General features: G+C 37.2%; 1 protein-coding gene across 1 annotated transcript in view; it reads right to left on the bottom strand.

The window, feature by feature from the left end:
- Positions 1-3225: 3225 nt before the first annotated feature.
- The window catches only part of LOC149249638 (beta-carotene isomerase D27), a 241774-nt gene continuing 221201 nt past the window's right edge, over positions 3226-23798 (bottom strand). Inside the window, exon 8 of the mRNA XM_089456290.1 lies at positions 3226-3494. Within this exon, the coding sequence (XP_089312416.1) occupies positions 3357-3494 (138 nt within the window). The 3' untranslated portion in view covers positions 3226-3356. The remainder of the gene's footprint in view (positions 3495-23798) is intronic.

The raw sequence follows: 23798 nt of genomic DNA, 5'->3' as shown, positions 1-23798 counted from the left end.
GAGAAAGGATGACACTCAATGAATGAAAGGAAAATATGATGATAGATTCTCAAGGATAACATATAAGAGTGAAGAATTGATGCAATAAATTGAGGATTTAAGGAAACACATTGCAATTTTTTTTGAGAATGAGGACTTCGAAAAATTATATGATACTAGCATAACATTATTGTTTGATATCCCCATATTTACAAGAAATATGATTTTATCTTATGAAAAGGTGATGGCTTTTTGTGATGACTAAACAATGACATGTGTTGTTGTGGTTTTAACTTGTGATGCTAATGATGTTATTGTAGTAGTTGTTTCCCAAACAATGACATAATGATGTTATTGTAGTAGTTGTTTCCCAAACAATGACATAAAAGAACATGGTTGGTTGAATCCAAATGCACAATAATCTTTTCAACTACTTCAAGAAGTACATTAAATGAATTCACTCAAAGTTGTTGGAAAGCACATATTTTAAAGCTAGAGGTCTTGGAAATCATAAACTAGGAATGGGAATTCCATTGATGACATTTTTTGTGAGAATGGTCAAGGCCTTGGATATTGCAGTATAATCAAAGAGGAAGGTAAGCCCTAGGATGGGAGAAGAAATAAGTCCACGTCTTAGCAATGAACAAAAAAATCTTGATGATTAACAAAGAATAGGATGCTGAAAAAGAAGCCTTAATGTTGAGCAAAGAAGGGATAATGAAGTTGAATATTCCATAATAGCTAAACAAAGGCATCATTGACAACCTTGTGAACATTGAGAAAGGAATGAACACATTAGTAGATGTTAGAATTTCTATTCATGTGAATATTGTGGATTAAAATATTAATTTTTGAAGAAGTGATGGAAATTGAAAAATGATATGATATTTGGATGGGGAAGGGACTCAAATCATGTTGATATGAGACCATTTTGAGTTTATTGTTGTGGGATGGATCATAATATTTGGCATATGGTCACTTCACTTTTGGAGTTGTATCAATTGGTATCTTCAAATTCCATAGCATTATAGTAAGATGTGTTTGCCTTTGAAGCACCATTCTTGGAGTTGTTGCCTCTCCTAAAGATATATTTAGTGGAATCTATGATCAATGGTTCAACTAGTGGAAAATACCACTAGGTTAATGAAAATACGTAATATCCCACCTTTTAGGGCACTCAATTTTGTATAACAAACATATTTTGATTTATTGTTAAAACCCCAATGATTTTATGTGTAGAATTTCCTAGATAACGTAAATAGATTATTGGTAAAAAGTGTCATCACCGTCTCACTTATGCCAACTTAGAGTTACATAGATGATGTTGAATAATCCCAATGCATGCATAACAATTTATGTGGTACAAATACAATGGTCCATATGACACTCGAGGCACAAGGTGGTGCAAGTGGCACATGTGGGGTGTATGTGGCATGAGTTTGGTGCATATGGCACATGCATGGTCAATGTGGCACATATAGTGCAAATGTGGTCTATATGATGCATGAGACATAAGTGTGGTCATAATTTATGTGACACAGTAGTTTTGATACGATAATCTATGTATTACTAACTTTGACTGAAGTGTCTATGTGTGCATGTAGTGCTAAGGAGAAAACTTATGTAGCTAAAAAAATAATGGAAATGTGGGCAATATTTCATATCACTACGTAAAACAATCAATGTGCACAGAAGTTATGTAAAATTCCTAGTGAGGACCGAATGCTAAGACCCTATTTTCAGTGTATGATCGACATGGCTTGAAGCTTGTGGTTTAAAAAAGATTCCAATAAAAGTTATGTGAATGGCTCATAATGGCTAAGGGGAACAAATAGAGGCATCGTGTATTAATGCATGATAAAGGGGTAGTATTGACATAAGGGATGTGCACTTCATGAGTGACCTTTTTCTAAGTTGATACCTTAAACATATGCATAACCTTCTCTTGAGTGGACAACAAGCCATTGCATGCAAGGGGGAGAAATAATATAGAAGGGGCGCTATTCCCAAGTGGGGGGGTTCTTTTTCTCATTTTTTCATTGTGATTCTTCTTCTTTCCTTCCTTACAAAGTGTATGGGATTTTCATGGCTATGGTAGTTTACAATGAAAGAGGGTAGTTGGAAGAAGCCTTGCTCATACGACTCCATGACCTCAACCCCAGGGTGGCAATCCTCTTGGATTGTCTATGGCTATTCCCTCACAACCATTCTGCCAACATTTAGTTAAGTACCATGTTTCATGATTATGATTGTGTTTTAAAGTTTTTGTGGTGTGATTGAAACTTAATATAAAATAAATGGTGGTACGATTATTATGGGTTATAATTGCACAAATTGTTGATATTTATTTTATGACTAGGATTTCCATGTTGAATGATATCAATTTTATTGACTTTGTTTTCAATTGCAGAACAAAAGGGCCAATATAAAGGATGACATTTATACTTGCATAGAGGTTGGGTGTGACTATTATAGATCATGATGTGATGATTTGCCACCAATAACTCCTACTTAGATCATTGTTTTTTGTTTGAGGGGCATCTAATTTTGAGCCCATGCATGGATTCTAGCTTTAGTTGATGCACATGCATGTGTTGCAAGTAGATGCTACCTTAGAGTATATTTGGGACTCCAAGGATTCAACCACCCTTGTTATGAGTTTATGAAAGGGATTTGTTCATTTTTCTATTTTCTTGAATGACTCCTCTTAAACGCAGACCCATATAGAAAATTTATTGTATGGTTCATCTATTTTAGTACCCAATTTAAAATATGTTAGCATTTTTTCAATGTGAAGCTCTTCCATATCATTGTGCACCAACAATGCAGTCCACACATGTTATTATAAGGTCGCTTGCTCCATAAGCCATGCATTATCAAGGAAATAACTTGGTTGCATTTACAACGTGGCCAGACCATTCACACAATCAACATGATTACTAAAGAATAACTAAATCAATGACAACCAAAATGTTTGCTCTTATTTTCAATATGATGGCATTCAATTTCCTCTAAACAAACATAGTATTCCACACCTAATGTAATCATTAAATAAGGTAGCTTCCCCAAGAAGTCTTGCATTAACAATAAATTATGATGGTGATGAAAATGGAAGACTAACCATGCCATTTACATTATCATCATTGTTGGTGAATGATTTCTAACCAAAAGAAGGATTCATATGATACTCAAAACTAGCTAATATTTTATGTGATATCAAAATGGTCAATATATGAAGTTCAAAGATATAGATGAAAACAACATAAATAAGTACCCATCAATATGTAATATATTAATGATAAACAAAATATATTCATTCAAAATGGTGGGACATTATCTTTATGCTTACTATAATTTTAAATCAACCATTTTTGGTATTAAACTTTGGGGCATTGTTGAACATTTGGACTATTTTGGTACCCTTTACGCTTGACATCATTAGGACATATCTCCAAGCAAGGAACATGTAGTGATTTATCATCACAAGCTGGAAGAGCCTCCACTCCAAATTTGAACTACAAGGAAACCATGAGAAAGGAGGTAACACTATTCATTGTTAATATTTAACATCTTGTAAGGAATCAATCAAAGATATTAAGAATATTGACTACAACTTGAGGGATGTTATTTTATATTGACAAATCATCTACTAATTTAAAATAACTAGGAAATTTATACACAATGTATATTTCTTTATGTTAATATTTATTGACCACTTTGGACCATAAAGAAATATAATTAAAATCACTAAATCATATATGGTATTACCATATCCTAATGTACCATGCCAAGTTTCTATATTAGCATTTCTAAGCATTGCAAGCAACATCCTAAATTTGAACTTATTTTTCCATTTACCAAATGTATAACACCAACTTATGATGACTTTGTGTGTGTGTGTGTGTGCGCGCACGCATGCTGAAAAAAAAATGGTTCTTTATATTACTGAAAGTGTTTGAAGACAACAAAATTTACAATAGTTAAGAATGTTTCTATTTGTTAAACAAAATTGTTGGCATTATGAGATAAGTGTTGTCCTTGATGGCAAACCTCACTGATGACAAATCATAGTACAGAAGGTCAGCAGCAAGGAATTGATGATCAGACTATAAGAAGAAGAGAAAGTTCATACGCGCAGGTTCGTTAAGCCCAAGTCGCGTGTACACGCAGGTTGGCTTCAGCAAAAGCGCGTGTATGTGGAAAAGTACCTTTGGTCCATGGTGGTTAGTCCTTGGAAGTTGTGCCTATGGTTTCGGACCATTGTGTCTCGACGGGCGTGTCGATCCCTAGTTTTGAAGTTGATGGTATTGTGTTACTATGGTTTTGGCTCTTGGTATTGAGCAAGGCCTAAGGCTATATAAGGAGAAGGAAATCATTAGGCAAGAGTATCTGAAATGTCTTGAATATCTGATGAAGCATTAGATCCAGTATGCAGGGTTATGGGTTGATGATGCATTGCTTGATCTAAGCTAAGGAGAGATCTCACCGGTTGATGGAGAACTAGATCTAAGGAGAGATCGGGATCAAATGGTTTGAAATGAACTATCTTTATGATGCTTATTCTAGATCTACATACTGACGCATGTATTATTCTATAAGTGTTATGAGTATGACTGATGTCTGGTACAGCTGCAAGTTATGAGAAATTATTTTTAGATCTGTACGCGGGTTGTCTTTGGCAAAAGCGCGTATACACGCGGGTTTGATTCATCGAAGTAGCGTATACATTGTAAAGCTTGATATTTGAAGTTGCAGATGGGTCAGATGGTTATTACAGAGTTCTGTGTCTGCTCTGTGTTCTGGTGACAGTAACAGGGTTTCAGTGATTCAGGGTTTGATGATTGCTTTGAGCTTCAATGATAGTTATGGGTCCAGTATGAAAATTGGATGAAAAGTGGCCTTTCAGATTATGTGTTGTGCTTCAGTGTATCCAGTCTGAAAATTGATGAAACGTGGTACCTGGAGGTGAGAAGATTGTAGGCAAGCACCTACGTACTAGTATCTAAGCTAGTACAAAAGCTAAAGGAGATCTTTGGAGCATTGTAGCAGGTAGCAACCTGCGTACTAGTAAATGGATCGGCTAGTACAAGAGCAAAGGGGGTTGTAGCTCCCGTACTGGTATAAGACTGCACCAGTACAAATATTGTAAAAGGATTTTCTTATTAAGAAAAAGATTGAGATGACTTGCAGCAGGTGGTTTTCACCCACATTGGGTTTCCACCTTATATCTTTGTGTTCATGTGTGTGGCTCTTGTGTGATGTTCTGTTCTGTTATTCTGCACCTGTTTACTGTTAATATGCTTAATAATGATCTGATGTATTTACTGAAGACTAAGCTAACTGAATCATAAGATTTCTGGATATACGCTAGTTTCTTTAGACACAGTAGCGTGTACACGCGGGTTCACTTAACTGAAGTAGCGTATATGTTTCTGAGCATGAAATTGAAAAGTTTTATTGATCTGATAATACTGATTCACCCCCCCCTCTCAGTATTATTTCCAACAATTGGTATCAGAGCAGGTCCTTTGGTAGAAGCTTGATCACTTGAAGGAGATCCGTGGAACAATGGGAAAGAAGCTTAAGAAGAAAGCTCATAAGAAGAAGAAGACATCTCAGAAGGACTATGACAGTGGGAGAGTCGATTGGGGATTAGGTATAAGAAGCTCTTCAGATTCAAAATCAGATTCAGAATCATTATCAGGTATGAATGTGTTATCCTCTGATGTTCCAGCCATATTTCCTTGTGAGACAAATGGAAGTGATAGTGAAACTACTGAACTTGCTCTTATGGGTGAACAAGAAGGAAATGAGATAGAAGCAGAATTTAGAAGACTAAGAAGCAAAATTAGAACTCAAGAAGATCTTCTGAACATAAAGGATGATACTGCTAAGGCTCAACGAGAGTTATTCAAGGAGAAATATCAAAAGTTGCAGGTTGAAGCAACTTCTCTAAGAAATGAAGTCAATGACAAAAACACAACCATCAAGAAACTCAAAAATAGATCCAGCTACTATGAAAATCTTGAAGCTACAATCCTCTCACTAAAAGGAGATCTTGAAGAATCAAAGAAGCAGAATACAGATCTACTCGAAGCTATTGCAAAACAAGAAAACGAAGTCACCAGCTTAAAATCTCAACTAGAATGTGCCTTCCGAGTTCGTCAAATGCAGCAGGATCTGAATGAAGAACAAGAAAAGGAGATTCTCAAACTAAGGCATCAGTTGGAAGAAGGAAGGAAAGATGGAGAAGACATGAAGAAGCAATGTCTAGAAAAGGAGGAACAACTTCAAGTTGAGGTAAATATCTTGAAAGGTAAAATAGAAGAAAAGGATAAGCTTTTACGATTTCAAGATAGTTCTAAAGTCTTGGATGATATTCTTAGTAGTCAAAGGTCTCCTGCTATCAAAACTGGACTTGGTTTTCATGAATCTGTTGAAGGTGAATCTAGTTCACAAGGTGAGGCAAGGAACTCTAAAGAGAAATTTAAAATGATCAACAAGGAGATGAAAGGTCAACCCCATCAACAATCAAGGAAAGAGACTCCTCAAAGAAAATCTTTTACTCCTCCTATGAATAATGTTGAATGTTATGTATGTCATAATCTTGGACATGTTGCAGCTAGATGTGGAAGAAGAAGGGTTCAAGACCATCATGTAGAAAGATCATCACATTCAAGGTACTTTAATGGATATTGCTTTGCTTGCAATATGTTTGGTCACAAAGCTGCTGATTGCTACAGGAGGAATATGAAATATGTAAGATGTTATGCATGTAACACACTTGGACATATAGCAAAGGAATGCAGGAACAAAGGATGGACATCACACCAAAAGGAGAAAACCTCATCACACTTGAAGATATGGAGGAAGAAGGAAGTACAGTCAGCACAATGTACTGAGACACAGCACAACACAGACATATCAGACTCAGAGGGAGCTGAAAGTGTAAAACTTCAGTGTCCTGAATCTCATACGCAAGTTCCTTAAAGGGAAGTCGCGTATATACGCGAGCTAAACACTGCAAAGTCGCGTATATGTCAGTCTGAGGAAAAGCAGTGGGGACAGGATCAGAAAAAGGATCTGATATGATTCAGTCTATTATTTGCTCTATTGGTTACAGTCTGCTGAGGATGTGTGGAAATGTTTTGTTACTTGTATGATGTCTGGAAGTGTTTTGATCCTAACTTGAGGATGATGATGTTTTGATGCTTATTGCTGATATATGCATGATCAGATCTAACAGATGGCACAGGTTGAGGGGGAGCATATGCCTTTAGCAATTCAATGTTGGCATTATGGTTAATAATCCTTGGTGATGATTCTTATATGGCTAAATGATATATCTTGCTATTGTGAGTTGTCTATGATAAACTCTCATATGATTCTTGGAGTTACATAGAAGATGTTCAGATCAGATTTATGGTTGATTCTTTGATGATGCATATATGGTGCTTACATGGTGATCTTCATAAGGACAAGGAGACGTACAAAGCTTGAATACACATCTTCCTCACTTGATGATGAGTCACTCATATTCTGCTGTTGTCATATGCATAAAGATCATACAGTTATGATGCAGGCACTCATGTGGATAAGGATTGTTGCTGATGATGATATCAAGAAGCTTTGTCAAAAGATTTGAGCTCAAGATACATAGTGCTGATACATGGATGACTACTCAAAGTTGCTTTATTGAAGACATGGTGATGAGTTCTTATCTATATGATGATAGGTTGATCCTTACATATGTTAATTGATGCAGATGTTCCCAAGTAATGATACTTGGATCATGTAGAGCTTGATGAAATGGCTATGGTGGTTTCACACATGATACAATGTGAATGACTCTGAATTCTGTTCAAAGGGATGAATTGATGCAGACATACCTTGTTATAGGTTGATGACCTATTCTCTACAGGACATTTACAGGTTGCTGATATGGAAATTTGTGTACGCGTGTTGTTTAAAGGATATCCGCGTGCATACGCCGTTTTACAAGGGGATAGTCGCGTATATGGTGTACGCGTGTTGCGTAAGGGATATCTGCGTATATACGCTTGTTTATGTGGATGCAGACGCGTATATGGAGTTTTTGAAGGAAATCAGCAGGGACAGATGTTGGTTGCAGAAAGTCTGATATGGATCTGACAGAGATCATCTGGCACAGGTTCAGAGGGAGCAGACAATCTTCCAATGATGCATTGTTGGCATTATCTTAAAGCTTTTGGTTCTAGTTCACATTTGATGTTGATTTCAGGAGGAACAAAGGCGAAAGGAGAACAGAAGGATCTCTTGGTTGCTGATCTGAATGGTGATTATCAGATGCTGCTGGTGACTTTCATAAGTCTTGGTCTAGTTATTTCGTCTCTATGTCATATATCTCTTTTGTGGTATCTCTTTCATGGTGTCAAGGTCATGTAACGGCCTATTTTGGTTTCCCCACTATGCCTGGGATGATTTGGTTGCCATATGTAAACTTTTGATGTATCCCCACTTGGTTGGGTGGATGAGTCAATTTTTGTATATCCTCACTTAGTTGAGAGATGGATGTATGTATGAGTCTTTGGTGATAGGAAGGTCTTTTATGATGTATAGAGTCATGTTCTTCTTGAAGAACATCTTTTGCAGATCTTGCCTACAATCAGGAAGAGCATGTACAACACACTTCAGCGGTACAGAGATTCAGCATGTACTCAGGGGGAGCATGGACAGATTGGTACACCTTGGCATATACAAAGGGGGAGACTATTCAGAGATTTCAGCAGGTACTCAGGGGGAGTATGGACAGTAGAATGATTCAGCAAAGGAAGAGAATATCTTGGTCCACCCTTTGCCCTTGATGTCAAAGGGGGAGAGTGATTTGGTGTTGTTGCCATCAAGTCCAAAGGGGGAGATTGTTGGCATTATGATGCATGTGTTGTACTTGATGGCAACCCTCTCATAGAAGAATATCTCACTTATGTATAACTGGGTGAATCTTCAGAAGAGATATCATGGCAACCCTCTCATAGAAGAATATCTCACTTATGTATAACTGGATGAATCTTCAGAAGAGATATCAGATGTGACTGATGGAGGACAGCTCAAAGGAATCAGATGATAGTTCTAAGTGTGACAAGTTAGCTTTGCCATCAAGTCCAAAGGGGGAGATTGTTGGCATTATGAGATAAGTGTTGTCCTTGATGGCAAACCTCACTGATGACAAATCATAGTACAGAAGGTCAGCAGCAAGGAATTGATGATCAGACTATAAGAAGAAGAGAAAGTTCATACACGTAGGTTCGTTAAGCCCAAGTCGCGTGTACACGCAGGTTGGCTTCAGCAAAAGCGCGTGTATGTGGAAAAGTACCTTTGGTCCATGGCGGTTAGTCCTTGGAAGTTGTGCCTATGGTTTCGGACCATTGTGTCTCGACGGGCGTGTCGATCCCTAGTTTTGAAGTTGATGGTATTGTGTTACTATGGTTTTGGCTCTTGGTATTGAGCAAGGCCTAAGGCTATATAAGGAGACGGAAATCATTAGGCAAGAGTATCTGAAATGTCTTGAATATCTGATGAAGCATTAGATCCAGTATGCAGGGTTATGGGTTGATGATGCATTGCTTGATCTAAGCTAAGGAGAGATCTCACCGGTTGATGGAGAACTAGATCTAAGGAGAGATCGGGATCAAATGGTTTGAAATTAACTATCTTTATGATGCTTATTCTAGATCTACATACTGACGCATGTATTATTCTATAAGTGTTATGAGTATGACTGATGTCTGGTACAGCTGCAAGTTATGAGAAATTATTTTTAGATCTGTACGCAGGTTGTCTTTGGCAAAAGCGCGTATACACGCGGGTTTGATTCATCGAAGTAGCGTATACATTGTAAAGCTTGATATTTGAAGTTGCAGATGGGTCAGATGGTTATTACAGAGTTCTGTGTCTGCTCTGTGTTCTGGTGACAGTAACAGGGTTTCAGTGATTCAGGGTTTGATGATTGTTTTGAGCTTCAATGATAGTTATGGGTCCAGTATGAAAATTGGATGAAAAGTGGCCTTTCAGATTATGTGTTGTGCTTCAGTGTATCCAGTCTGAAAATTGATGAAACGTGGTACCTGGAGGTGAGAAGATTGTAGGCAAGCACCTACGTACTAGTATCTAAGTTAGTACAAAAGCTAAAGGAGATCTTTGGAGCATTGTAGCAGGTAGCAGCCTGCGTACTAGTAAATGGATCGGCTAGTACAAGAGCAAAGGGGGTTCTAGCTCCCGTACTGGTATAAGACTGCACCAGTACAAATATTGTAAAAGGATTTTCTTATTAAGAAAAAGATTGAGATGACTTGCAGCAGGTGGTTTTCACCCACATTGGGTTTCCACCTTATATCTTTGTGTTCATGTGTGTGGCTCTTGTGTGATGTTCTGTTCTGTTATTCTGCACCTGTTTACTGTTAATATGCTTAATAATGATCTGATGTAATTACTGAAGACTAAGCTAACTGAATCATAAGATTTCTGGATATACGCTAGTTTCTTTAGACACAGTAGCGTGTACACGCGGGTTCACTTAACTGAAGTAGCGTATATGTTTCTGAGCATGAAATTGAAAAGTTTTATTGATCTGATAATACTGATTCACCCCCCCCCCTCTCAGTATTATTTCCAACAAAAATGAGGCACACTTTAACAAGGACAAAATTATTGTTCATGACATAACAAAATAGAGACAAACAAACTTCCCACACAAGATCATAGAAAAATATTAGTGACAAGAAAAGTCCTACTTAGATTAAGCCTCATTCTCGTGAGACTCTTCTAGTATTTTCCCTACAATCTTAGGACTTTTCTCCCCTATGTTCCTTCATGTGTAGCTTCCTCAATGACCTTGTTGGAGAATCCTTCTTCCTCCTTCATTTTTATGCTTTTGTTGTTGTCAATGGATGAGCTAGTGAGCATAGCAATCAACCTAATGATATCCTTTTAAATCTTGGAGGAATTCCTCTCCTTGCTAATTTTGGCCTTTAGAACTTCAATGAATATATAAATTCTCATAGTTGAATATCCTTCATAACACATTTGATTATGTTAGTGTTTAACTACCCCTCATCAAGTATCCATTCCAAGTTTGACATGTCATCGATAACCACAAGATACAAGGAATTAACACCTCCCTCTTGTTCCTCTCCCATGTTTTGAATATATCCTCTCAAGTGTTCATTTCCTTCACTAGTTTTCACATTGGCTTAGAGGAGAAGAAAAATAAGATTTTCTTCCTAGCCTTATTTATTGAAAACATAACAATTCCAAGTAAAAGAGATTGTGGGAAATGTAATTTATGTGCCTTGGATGGCTCTTAAAGATGATGGGAAAATCAATACCATTCATGACATCACATACAACCTCAATCTAAAAAGGAAGTGTAATTAAAAATTGAATTGGGCAAATTAATTGAGAGATGATTTGGACTACTTTACCACGAAAGGAAAAATCGTTTTCCTAATGGGCATTTATGTTGATGATATTTTTGGTGATCAACATAGTTTGTCGTCCTCGTTTTTAAATAAGTCATAATATCCATAACAATATTTCTTTCAAAACCCTATATTCTTTCATAGAGATGGTGATAGTTATAATATTCATTTGTCAGGATTCCATTACACATCCAATTGAATTTTATGCATATGATATGTTGTCTTGGCCATCTTGAAGGCCTATTCATAGGACTTTTTTGAAACCATCAAAATCTATTGAGTTAATATGAAACTGTTTATCATTCATTATGAAATAACATGTGATGAGGACTATGTGGAGGGACAATCCCTCAAATCTAATATGTTTAGATTGGAATTGCATAGTGAACCATGTTATTTGATGTCTATAAAGAAATTGGTTAGCTAATTTAATATTGAATTTTCCACTCAACAAACATGATTAATCCTAACTTCTTCAAAAAGTAAAGACTATCTCATTACATGTTTTAACTATGTACTCCACTTCCCATGATTTATAGGTTTCTTTGCCTTGAAGCATATTAATAAGGATTTGGGAATCAATTTCAATCCATGATCACATGATCCCATACATTCTTATTAAATTTATTCCTTTCAATAGGGCTAACTTTATTCTTTATTATTAGTTCCTTTTTTTATCTATCTAAAGAGAATTTTTAGCATGTAATTTCAAGGTTTCATATCACTCCCGCTACCCATGCTTCCCTTAAATTCCCTCTCACTACTCCATCAAAATTAGGCTTGAAGCATCCTTCTAATGGTGATTCACGTCCTACTTATGTAGGGATTTTTTCTAAATAAAGGGACATGGGCCACTACGACTTATATTAAGGTTTAAAAGAAGATCCTTTTATTCTTCAATAATATATTGAGAATGTGTTCCTTTCAAAGAGATTATTGTCTCTTTTATAGATATGAATTGACAAATTTGTTACAAAGTTTATGTTTTCTAGTGAAAAATTAAGAATATCACACCAACAAATTACAGAATAGACATGAATTTAGCAATAACAAGACAAGCTCAACATTTCCATTAAGAAAAACCAATATTTATACATGTCCATGAACAAATGCTCAATTCAATCATTTCCTACAATCTCTCAACAATGTTCTATAATCTATCCACAAATATCTCAATAAATAATTCTCCACCTAAATAATGCCTTCGAGACATAATATTAATAACAAATACATAACAAATGCATAATAATAATTATTCTAGAATACTTCTAAATGTCATTATCTTAACATTTCTCACCCATAATGATCTTTTGGAGAAATTCCAAGATCATCTTTCAACTTGCAAAATTTTTCCTTTGGTAGTGCTTTGGTGAAAATATGTGCAACCTGATCCTTTCTTCTGCAATGCATGATCTCGATCACACCTTGCTGAACTAAATCACAAACAAAATGATATTGGATATCGATACGCTTGTCTTCTTGTGGAAACTGGATTCTTGGAAAATTTAATAGCACTTTGATTATCACAAATCAACCAAGTATGTTGCTCTTACTACCCATGTAGATCTTCCAAGATTGCTTCACAAGTTGTTGTTGTTGTTGTTGTTGCTTTATATTCTGCTTCAGCAGTGGAGAGAGCAAATGTAGGTTGTTTCTAAATACTCCAAGCAATTGTTGTTGAACCCATGCTAAATGAATATCCTGAAGTTGATTTTTTGTCATCCATGCAACCTACCAAATCTGAATCTGTATAACCAATTGGCGTGAAATCCTTTGTTGATTTGTACATTAAGCTATAACCAACTATACCACTCAAATATCTCAAAATTCTCTTTGTTGCCTTCCAATGCAATTCCTTGGGTTCTGACATAAACTTGGATACCATATTAACTGCAAATGATATAACTGGTTGAGTTGAAGTCAAGTAGATTAGAATTCCAACCAATTGATGATATACAACAAAATCAATTGGATTGGAGTCATCATGTCCATATAACTTCATCTTAACTTCCAAAGGAGTTGTAGCTGGTTTGCAACTCAACATGTTGAACTTCTAATATTCCAAGTATACATGGCATGCGACATAAAAATGCCATCTTCCTATTGCCATACTTCTATAACCAAGAAATAATGCAACTCATCAAGATCTGTCATTTCAAATTCTACAACCATATGTGACTTAAACCTTTGAAACAATTCAAAATTGTTCCCTGTATAGATGAGATCATCAACATAAAGTGCAACTATAATAATGTCTTTGTCCTAACTGAAGTATATAAATATTAGGTTCAGATGAGATTTTTACTAAACCACAATCATGGAAATGCTTATCAATTCTTGAATACCATGCCCTTGGAGTTTGCTTTAGCCCATACAAAACTTTCTTTAACCTGTATACCCAAGCTTATTTTCCTGGAATATTTAAAACTCAAGTTGCTCTACATAAATTTCTTCATCCACATAACCATTCAAGAATGTTGATTTAACATCCATATGAAAAATTACCCACTTATGTTATGCAACCAATGCAAGAACCATCCTGATTCTGTCCATCTTGGCTACTAGAGCAAATGTTTATGTATAATCAATCCCTTCTTTATAAGTGAGTGGATCATTCCACTTTGTGATGAGTAGGGTCATGGCAGAGGGTGATCTAGTTCACCTTGGCTTTGACACATGGGGGATCACTGAGACCTCCACCGCATGGCGAGGCAAACTTATCCCGTTGTTGCTCAGGGCCGCAATTGGCAGTACAGGGGCAGCCATTGGCATCATGGAGATGCCTGGGCAGGATGAGCTTAGCCTTCACAAATTTTTCGCCATCAGATCCCAGGAGAGGAGGATACAATCTGCGCATGATGGGAAGTATGTCATAGTCAGAGTCGCGCAATGTCAGCATGGTGGCACCCTTCTGAGACTAGCGGGGGGCCCAAGCATCACAACACTTCACAACTCAACTATATTTAGGGATGAGATGACTACTACAAGGGGAGATCATGCAGATCTTCCATTGGGATTTAACGAGTCATTGATGGAGTGGGGGACTTCATTAGCATGGTAGGTTGGTCAGCAGGATAATATTAGGAGAAGCTCATGTGAGTGAGACTTTATCTTTGCAGGGATTGGGTGGTATCTTCAAGAGTTTACTCTTGGAGTGTATGGGATGGACTACTTGGTAGGGCAGCTTCATGAGGAGTTGGACATAGTGCCACATTATCATGATTCCCTACTCACTGATGGTATGCAAAGGGCTTCTAGTACTTATGCCTGGCAGGATAGTGAGTGGAGCAAGGGGAGCTTCATGTTGGATAGGATGGCTTGGGATCCTGGTATTGAGGGATTCCTTCATGTCAGGACAGTGCAGAGGTCAAGTATGATTCAATGGCGCATCTTGAACCCTGGCATATTTTGCAGTGACAATGAGGATCAACAGCTAGAGAGGATGCTTGTTCAGGCATTGCTTGAGGACAAACAATTTTTGGTGGGGAGGACTGTAATATCCCCAATTTTGATTTTTCATTTAATAGGATTAACAAAGTTTATTGGGGAAGTGCTAAGCATAGCACAATTTTGTAATTTGGGCATTGGAGACATTTTTGGTACATAAGACTTAGGAGAAATTGAAGATTTCAACCTTAATGGAATATGGGGGCCACCCCTCAAGGAATATGGATCCCTTGGAGGAAAAATCGATTGTGTGGGAAGGAGGTCGAAATATTTGGCTAAGGGACCCACAAGGAAAGGTGAGGCAACAATTATAAATAGAGGGTTGAAGGCAACATGGAGCACCTTTTTGATAATTTGACATTTACACATTGTTGCTCAAGCTGTTCAGCTGAGTCACAAGTGTTGTTTAGCACCAAAGGTTTCCAAGGGGAAATCTTACCCTCTTCTTCGGTGGACCACAAGTGCCACCCTAGGGAGGTAATCTATTGCTACTTGGGTGAGGAGATTTGTGGAGTTTGAAGTCCATTTCAGCAAGTTTCCTTAAGCTAATTTGTACATTAGGGAGGACGTTGTAGGGAAATCATATCACTCTTTTTAGCGGGGTCCTGGGGGTGTTTTTGATGGGAGAAATTTAGTGTAGCTGCTCCAGGGGAAGACTAAGCCTTGTGGAGAATTTGGAGACTAGAGATTGTTGCTTTTGGGCAGGACATATTTCTCTTTTTAGGGTCTGCGCAGGGGGGGGCTGGACAAATTTGTGTGGTGTCGGGCTCAGCTCTTGAGTGCCGAAATTTGTGGTAGAACGCCTCTCCTACTACAGGGGAAATTTCCTAAAACACTTCCTTAGTAGATTGAGGAGGAATAAGGAGGATTTCAACATATTTCATCACTGGGGGACGCAGTCTTTGTTCAGGAGGGCGTAGTGCCAAAATAGGGCAATTTTGGAAGGTCAGAATTAGCCAAATCCCTTCCTTGTTTTTTGTGGGTTTGTTGAGAGGAGTATGGGGTTAAATTTGCAAAATTTTTCGAGTAGTATTCAGGCCGGAAATCTCCTTTTTGTTCAACAATACATTTTATTATTCAACTGGTAATTGCATCATTTTGTGGGTTTTCCGGGTGGTTGGTTTGGGGAAGATTCCTTCCTGGGTTTGGTTGAGCACATTGTGGAGAGGCACCAACTACAATTTCAAGAGGTTATGAGCACCAGAGTGGCAGATATCACCATTTTCTTCCAGCAACAAGAGCATGAATTTACTGGGTCTGCGCAAAGCTTAGTTGGGTTGATATTTGAGCACTTGGGCAATGTTTTCTCAACATGGGGCTTTGCTTGCTTGCTGTAGCAAGCCCAGGTTCCTCTTTCCCTCACTATATTGTACTTATTTAGCTCAAATTTTAATATAAAGACCCAGCTTTGGTGCCAATATATGTGTATATGCTATTTATGTATGTTTTCCATTTTTGGGTATTGTTCATGAGCATGTCTTTCTATTATTCACTGTTAAATTCTTATTAGGAACATTACAAGTATATTCTCATAAGATAACATTTTTAAAATATATCTCAACAACTTTGCATAAAGATTCATGATCTTCAATCGTATGTCAATCCCTTGTAGTTATTTTGGAAATATGGTTAAATGATTGCATATTCTGACGACTTCCATGAATGAATTTTGAGTCCTGTCTCCTTTTAATTATTGAATCCTTGATTTATGTTTCCAAAATATCTCCTCTTTTATGCAATTTAGGTTCAAACTTTTGTCTTGAGAGATTTTCCTCTTGTAACAGATCCATTGTTAACCCTAATTCTACTATTTTTTTTGGAAACACAGATAATTTTCAAGGTACATCTTCTATTTGAGAGTGTACCCAAAGGCTTCTTTGTCTAGATCTTAAGAGAGCCCTTTAAATTTTCCATTGTTTCATGTAGGATGAACGTTTTGGTTAAAAAAAGTGCTTTATCTTCCCCCCACCAATCTCTAATCCTTGCTCCAAAATTTGGGTGTAATAGTTACATTGATTCAAACCAAAATGGGATATCCCACATTTCTCCCCTTTTTCTACCCTTGTTGGATAGTTTTTTGAAACCCCTCCTTTGAAGATAGAAGGGTTTCACATAGATTTCTTTTTCAGCCATTCTCACTTATAAGAAACCTTTATAATCTCTCCAATACACAAGCTTTTCCCATGTATTGATGTTCCATGTGAATTTTCCATTTTAAAATTCCAAATCGACCAAGGTAGAGTTTTTGTTAACAAAGTTTGCCAAAATTTAGTTTCTTTTGCCCCAACGCCCTCCTCTTTTTCCCAAGATATGTTAAGGTGAAGTATGGGAACAAGGGTACAATCAAGAGCGACCAATCATTCAACATGGCTTGTGATCCATGTTAGTATGCCCCAAACTTTAAATGGAAGCACATGAATACATAAATGATTAGTGTACCTTTGAATAGATGAAACACCTTCCTTCAAGAAGTATGTTAGATGGGAGAGAGCACTAACTGGAGCATAGGTGGAGAGATATGAATGAAATCTATCAAAGGATCAACAAGGGGTCGTTGGTTGGCTGGCTAACCAATGGGGATAATTTTTTTCTCCTAGGGGTTACCCACTTTTGGTGGGTAATAAAGATTTTGCAACCCCTTACAATATTACAATGGTGTTGCAATGAAAAATCGTATGGTACCTACTAGGAGGTGACAAAACCCAAACCCTAGTAAGAAATTCAGAGAAGCCCCTTCACCTCCCATTTCAAGAAACATTTTTTGTTAAATGCCACCTCATTTTGCATGCAACGAAGGAATTACAAGACCATCCCACACCACTCAAAATTTTCCTCCCTTCTACATTCTCATTGCTCACAAGAAAAAAATTGAAATACCTATCAACAACATTCACATTGGTTTGAGTTGTGGGAGCATCAACCTTTTAATAGTCAAGAGCTTAGAAGAAGACTCTTGCTTCAGAGAGGGCACCTCCTCATTATTGACCAATATTTTTCCATCAATCCTAACATAATCTAATTTTGCTTCAATAAATCCAAACACTTCCTATTAATAAATATACCATGAAAACACTGCTAGAGCAATTAAAGAACCCTCGAACTAAGAACCATGATTTTCCACTACCATTTGAGTTTTTGAATCATCCTTCAAACAAGCTACAAGATTTGTCTTTATATCACTTGATCTAAGTGCATTCTTGACCAACAAAGGCGACCATTCTTTCTATTAATTATGTTTAGGAACTACAAGAAAACAAATGCCTCTTAGAGAAACAACAAATGCATGAACTTATCCATTCAAAAATTTTGTAGTCTAAAGGCAAGAATTCCAGTGGAAAGCATTCATGGATCTAGCTCTTCTTGAATAAACCTATCCATTGACTTCAAAAGCTAGAAATCTCGCCTTTGAGTGAGATTGAACTCTTGAACATAATTGTTTAAGGTTGGTCATATCACACAAAATCCATATGGCTATGGATTAGAGTCATACAACCTAATTCCTATGTAAAACCCTTCAGTGGTTCTCCTCATAGGTTTCTTCTCACACTAACATTTCTAGCACCTCCACCATTGGTTTGATCACAATGTTTACACTCTTAAAAGTTGCCCTAGAAGTTTTTTGATTACACATTCGAGGTTTTGATAGGCATTTTCGAAGAAACCAGATTCAACATTGGCTTGATCACAATGTTTACACTCTTAAAAGTTGCCCTAGAAGTTTTTTGATTGCACATTCGAGGTTTTGATAGGCATTTATGAAGAAACCAGATTCAACATTAGGGCTAAAACTTCTATGGTGCAGATCCATGGCCTCATGATGCACTTGTTGACCACTAAAGTTGCACTTGAAAATTTTTTGAAGACTCCATGCCCAAGGATATGTTAGAGCATTCTTGCACCTACAAAATTCCAGATTTCATCAAGGCTTCTAAGCCCCTTTCTTTCTCTCTTCTTCATTCAGTCCTCAAATTTTGTAGCCCTATGGGGATATTGTATAAATGTAATTAGCATGATATATAACAAGCCTAGGGCGTTGGGACTCGATCAACAAGTGAGTACACCTTGAAGTGTTTTTTTTTACTTAGTTAATTATTCTTGCTTTTTAGCAGCAAATAATTGTCTAAGTTTTTTCATTCACTGCATACCCCAAAGCTGGGGTGATGGCTTAAAGGTTGAGCCCCTAACACATCTTAGTGTATATTACCATGCTAGGTCATCTATGAAATTTCGTATAATTTGACTAGGTTAAGTGTAATTTTTTAATAATTAAAAATTTCCAGCAAAACGAGATTTTTTAATTAATTTCTATGTAATGATGTAAATAAGTGGTCTTAGGAAATGTCTGGGGCATGTGACTACTCGAAATCTATCTTTAGAGGCCCAACATTATCCTAGGACCCACTTTGAGGGCAAAAAACAACTTATAGTCCCTCAAAAGCCACTTTTTCTAATGTAATTGGAAAACATGAGAAATTTAAAAAAAAAATCAATAATTGGAAAAATTTACAAATTTTACCAAAGTCAAAATAAATCAAACAAGTGACAAGGCAAGTTAATGGGAAGTGAAAGGTGACTTGTCAAGCCATGTGAGGCCCGATGAACAAGGCAAAACTCAATTATAAAGTCAAAGCACGTCAAATGAGTCAATGTTGAATTCATACGTATGGCTAAAGTGAAAATTTGATTTAATTATAAGCCAAAGTCTAAAGTTAAAAGAAATGTGAGTGGGGAATGGACCCCACATCACCCTCCTACTCTATGTATGATCAATACCAAAGGAACTATGCACATGCCAAATTAAAAACCCACGTTGGCAATTTTTGTTGGTATGCGGGCCTAGTCAAAGGCCACAAGAATGTCGTTGCCAACATATGATTGATGATTCATTTGAGTGGCAATTAAATCCCAGTAACATTTCTCCTACATATACCTACGCAAAGCAAACCATGCAAAGGATCCACACAGGTCCAATGAATGGTCAACGCAGCTCACAAGTAAGGAATCAAAGCATGATTAGATTAGATATATTTTAATGATGTCCACGAGACCCAATGGTCTAAGGGACCCAAACTCCACATCAGACAAGACATCACACTCTCAAGTTTCCCTCTAGAACAACCTTTTTGCTATGAATTTTGATCAAGAAATTCACAGTTTTGTGAAGCCTTGCTTCCTCAAACAACATGCTCAAACTATCCACCTTTAGACCACTTTCAAATTGATTACAAATGTCCTCATAAGTTGGACATTCCATGATGAAGTGCCACTCGGTTTCAACCGCTCCTGTCCTGCAAAAGATACAAATTCTTTCTTCCCACTCTTCCTTGGGGATTATCCATCTACTTGTTTCACACCTAAGATGGTGAGATCTAGTCCTCAACTGCGCTATTAAAATTTTAGCCTTTCCCTTGATTGCAGCACTCAAATAAGTCTTTTCTTCATGTGATTGTGATGGGTTGAAGTTTTTGACATATATCATTTTTTTTTCTGCCAACCTGTTTTTCCCACATGGCAGTCTTGAATTTTTCAAACACCCAATTTTTTATCTCCTCTTTAGAATTAGGACAATCTTGCCAATTAATTCCCCATTTGCTCATCCATTTGTCATTTTGCTTCCTCCAAGTTTTCTTCCTACGCTTTAGCTCCTCTGTAGAAATCATCTCGAGCCAACGATGTGCCTCCATTATTTCGACCTTTTTTAGATAACTTAACAAACGAATGATTGTTGAAGCCTCCATTGGGAACATTCCAACCTCAGCTAGCAGGATCTCATATGGGATCGTTGACTTGACTTTGAGGTTACTAATGATTAAGTGCTTTTGAATTCTTTCTAGTTGTCTCCACTTGTGATTTGATATGATGCTCCCCAAACTTCACATCCATATAGGACAACTGAGGTAACCAACACTCCAAAAAGAGTTTTCTTGGTTCTCCAGTCCCATAATTTAGCTTTTCTACATATGTTCTGAAGAAGGTAAGAAGCTCTCCAACCCCCTTGGATCCTTTTAGTTATGCATGTCTCCCAACTAAGCCTGTTGTGAAAAACAATTCCTAGGTACTTGTACTCTTCCACTATCTCTAGGGGTTTTTCCTCAAATATGAAGCTAACCTGTTGCTTTTTCCGTTTCAAAGAGAAGATCATGACTTTGGTTTTGCTAGTGTTTACTTGCATCCCAACCTCCTGACAGAAGAGCTCTAAGGCCTTCAAATGCTCTCTCAAACCATGGGTAGATTTTGCAATTAAGATAAGATCGTCAACATACAAAAGTAGCTTCACCACATACCCCGCTAGTTGAATACCCTCTCCACTGGTTTTGTTTAGCCATTCTTCTAGCTTATCAATATATAAACCAAATAGAGTGGGGGAAAGGGGACACCCCTGCTTGACCCCAATGTCACTACCAAAGCATTCCGAAAATCCCTCTTTAGTTCTGATTTTAGCACTAACTTTCTCATATAATTTATGGACAACAACTCTATATTCATTTGGGATTCAAGCTTCCATTCTTCTGCAAAGCTTATCCCTAGGAATAGTGTCAAAATCTTTTTTGACATCAACAAATCAACAAAAGGCTTCCCCACCTTGAATGTCCCATACTTTTTCGATGAAGTGCCTAAGAGTGGCACAATGATCAATTGCAGAGTGCCTCGGCCTAAAACCAGTCTGTCCTTTTGCTCTTTTACCCTCTTTTTCTGCCCAACCGCTGATTCTACGCTCCATCATGCTCCCAAACAATTTTCCAAGAAGAGGATTGACCATAATAGTGTGATAATTAGAGGGATTATTGATGTCTCCACTTTTGTAAAGAGGGATAGCGACACTTGTTGTCCATTCAATTGGAAAATTTCCTTGTGTGATGTTGTTGAATATTCTTTTGATGATTGGGGCCAAGATCTCAACACCCCATTTTAAGAATTCTGCCTGTAACCCATCAATGTCTTGGGCTTTACCACTTGCTAAATTTTTTATACCACGCTTTACATCCTCCATTGAAAATAACACAGTTGTAGAGTTGATTATGGGGGGTTACTTTTCTCTTGATTTCTCTCATAGAGAAGCTTTGCATATTCCAACCAATGAGTGTCCGAGATATTATTATCTATTTGTTTTCTCTTTTGTTGTAGTTCCCGCCAAAATCCTTTGGGGTTGTGCTTTCCCAAAGAGATTAATTCATTTCTTCTTGAAGTCACATAAATTTCTTTTTTTGTTTTTATCAGATTTTTATACTTTTTCCTGCTGTCACTGTCTGCCTCCTTCCCCTTAAGGGATCTTTTAGCAGCCTTGCACTCTTCATCATACCAAGGATTAGTTGGAAAGGTGTTTGAGACCCTCTTCTTAGGCCAAGATCTTTTGCACACCTTTAAGGCTTTGTGGATTAGAGGGATCAACATATTGTTGCCAATGCATTCTATTTCTGCATTGTCTTCTTTGTTTTCTATGTTGACTTTTTCCCACTAAAAGTGTTTTTCTAGAGCAACAACAAAGAGCTCTTGGTTTTCTTGATTTATGAGGATTCTTCCATTTGCATGCACTTTCTTATGGCATTGTTGGGTCTTCCCTTCCTGTATCCCACTTGAGTGTATGCCCAACTTAATACAGAGAGGCATATGGTTAGAATTCATCTCAATAGGACATGCCTCAATATTGAACTCTAACAAATTGCAAATAGAGCTCTGAGAGCATATTACATAGTCCACCACACTTTGATAGATTTGGTCGAGATGTTTATGGAGATATGTCTCCACTTTATTCCACCTCCTTTACACGTGTACACATCACTTGAGGTCAACTTGTATGCATAGAAAATCAAGGATATACACAAAGTTAGTTGGCAGCTTATACGCAGTCCCTAGAACAGTCTATACACAAAACTTGAGGATCAGTTTTATGGCACGTTTTGTGAAGTGTCATTAGCATGGTTTGTTGTTGAAAATTCATTGGGAGTTTGTCTCCCATTTACTTCAGTCATATACACTCTTGGAACGCAGCTCTCACACTCATCAACAGCTAAAAAATATGCACATGATGAAAGGATAATATGCTGACCAACTAGCTGATCCTCACTGCCACTTACAACAATTTGATCTACACTTGGCCAGCTATTGCAACACATGGAGATCTGTTGGAGCATTGGGATCATTTCCCTTTGGCCACTTGGCATTGCGGTTTGCATTGGGATTGTCTTCCATTTGCCTATTTAAATGAGCCATTGGCTCTCATTATGCATTCATGTTATGAGCTATTGGGCTTGAGGAGACTACCAATTTGTATACTTGTTTTTGCTAATAATACAAAGACTTCATGTATCATTGGTGGTGTTATCTTTCTATCATGAGGTGATCTCTTTCCAATTATTTTTGTGCTTCAATTTCCTTTTTTTTTTCAACCGAAGAAATCATGCTTGGAGCAGTTTTCAAGCATACATAGTCTTGTCTAGGATTGGACCACAAGACCGGTGGGAACCAAATCTCTCCATTTAACCATTGAACCACATCTTCAAGACTAAATCTTATGCATTTGGATTGCATTAAATTCTATTGCCATTCATTGTGGATTTATATGTGCAAACTATCTTGCATGTATCTTTGATTTAGAATAGTATTCTAGGAGTGGAAAATACTAATTGATTTTCAGAGGAATCTTTAGTTTCTTTCGCTCATTGTATTGCTCTATTTCCTATATGTACGCTAATATTTATTTCCAAGTGTGTAAAAAATCTTTTCGAATTGTGTGAAGGATTCTTTTGGGCATGGGAGAAGTCTCACATAGATCAACTCACTCCTGGACTCGAGATACGAAGACCCATTGATCTCAACCTCAAGGGCTTCATCCAAAGAGAAACAAAAAAAGGGAGTTCCCTTTTTGCTATACTCTACTTGAATCTCATAGAATTTAAATTCCATATTTCATTTGAT

Source organism: Pinus tabuliformis, chromosome 7 (assembly GCF_031772625.1).
Source record: "Pinus tabuliformis cultivar Carrire ecotype Pingquan chromosome 7, CPIR1, whole genome shotgun sequence".
In the NCBI taxonomy this organism is placed as follows: Eukaryota; Viridiplantae; Streptophyta; class Pinopsida; order Pinales; family Pinaceae; genus Pinus; species Pinus tabuliformis.
This window is presented reverse-complemented; position numbering and strand designations above follow the sequence as displayed.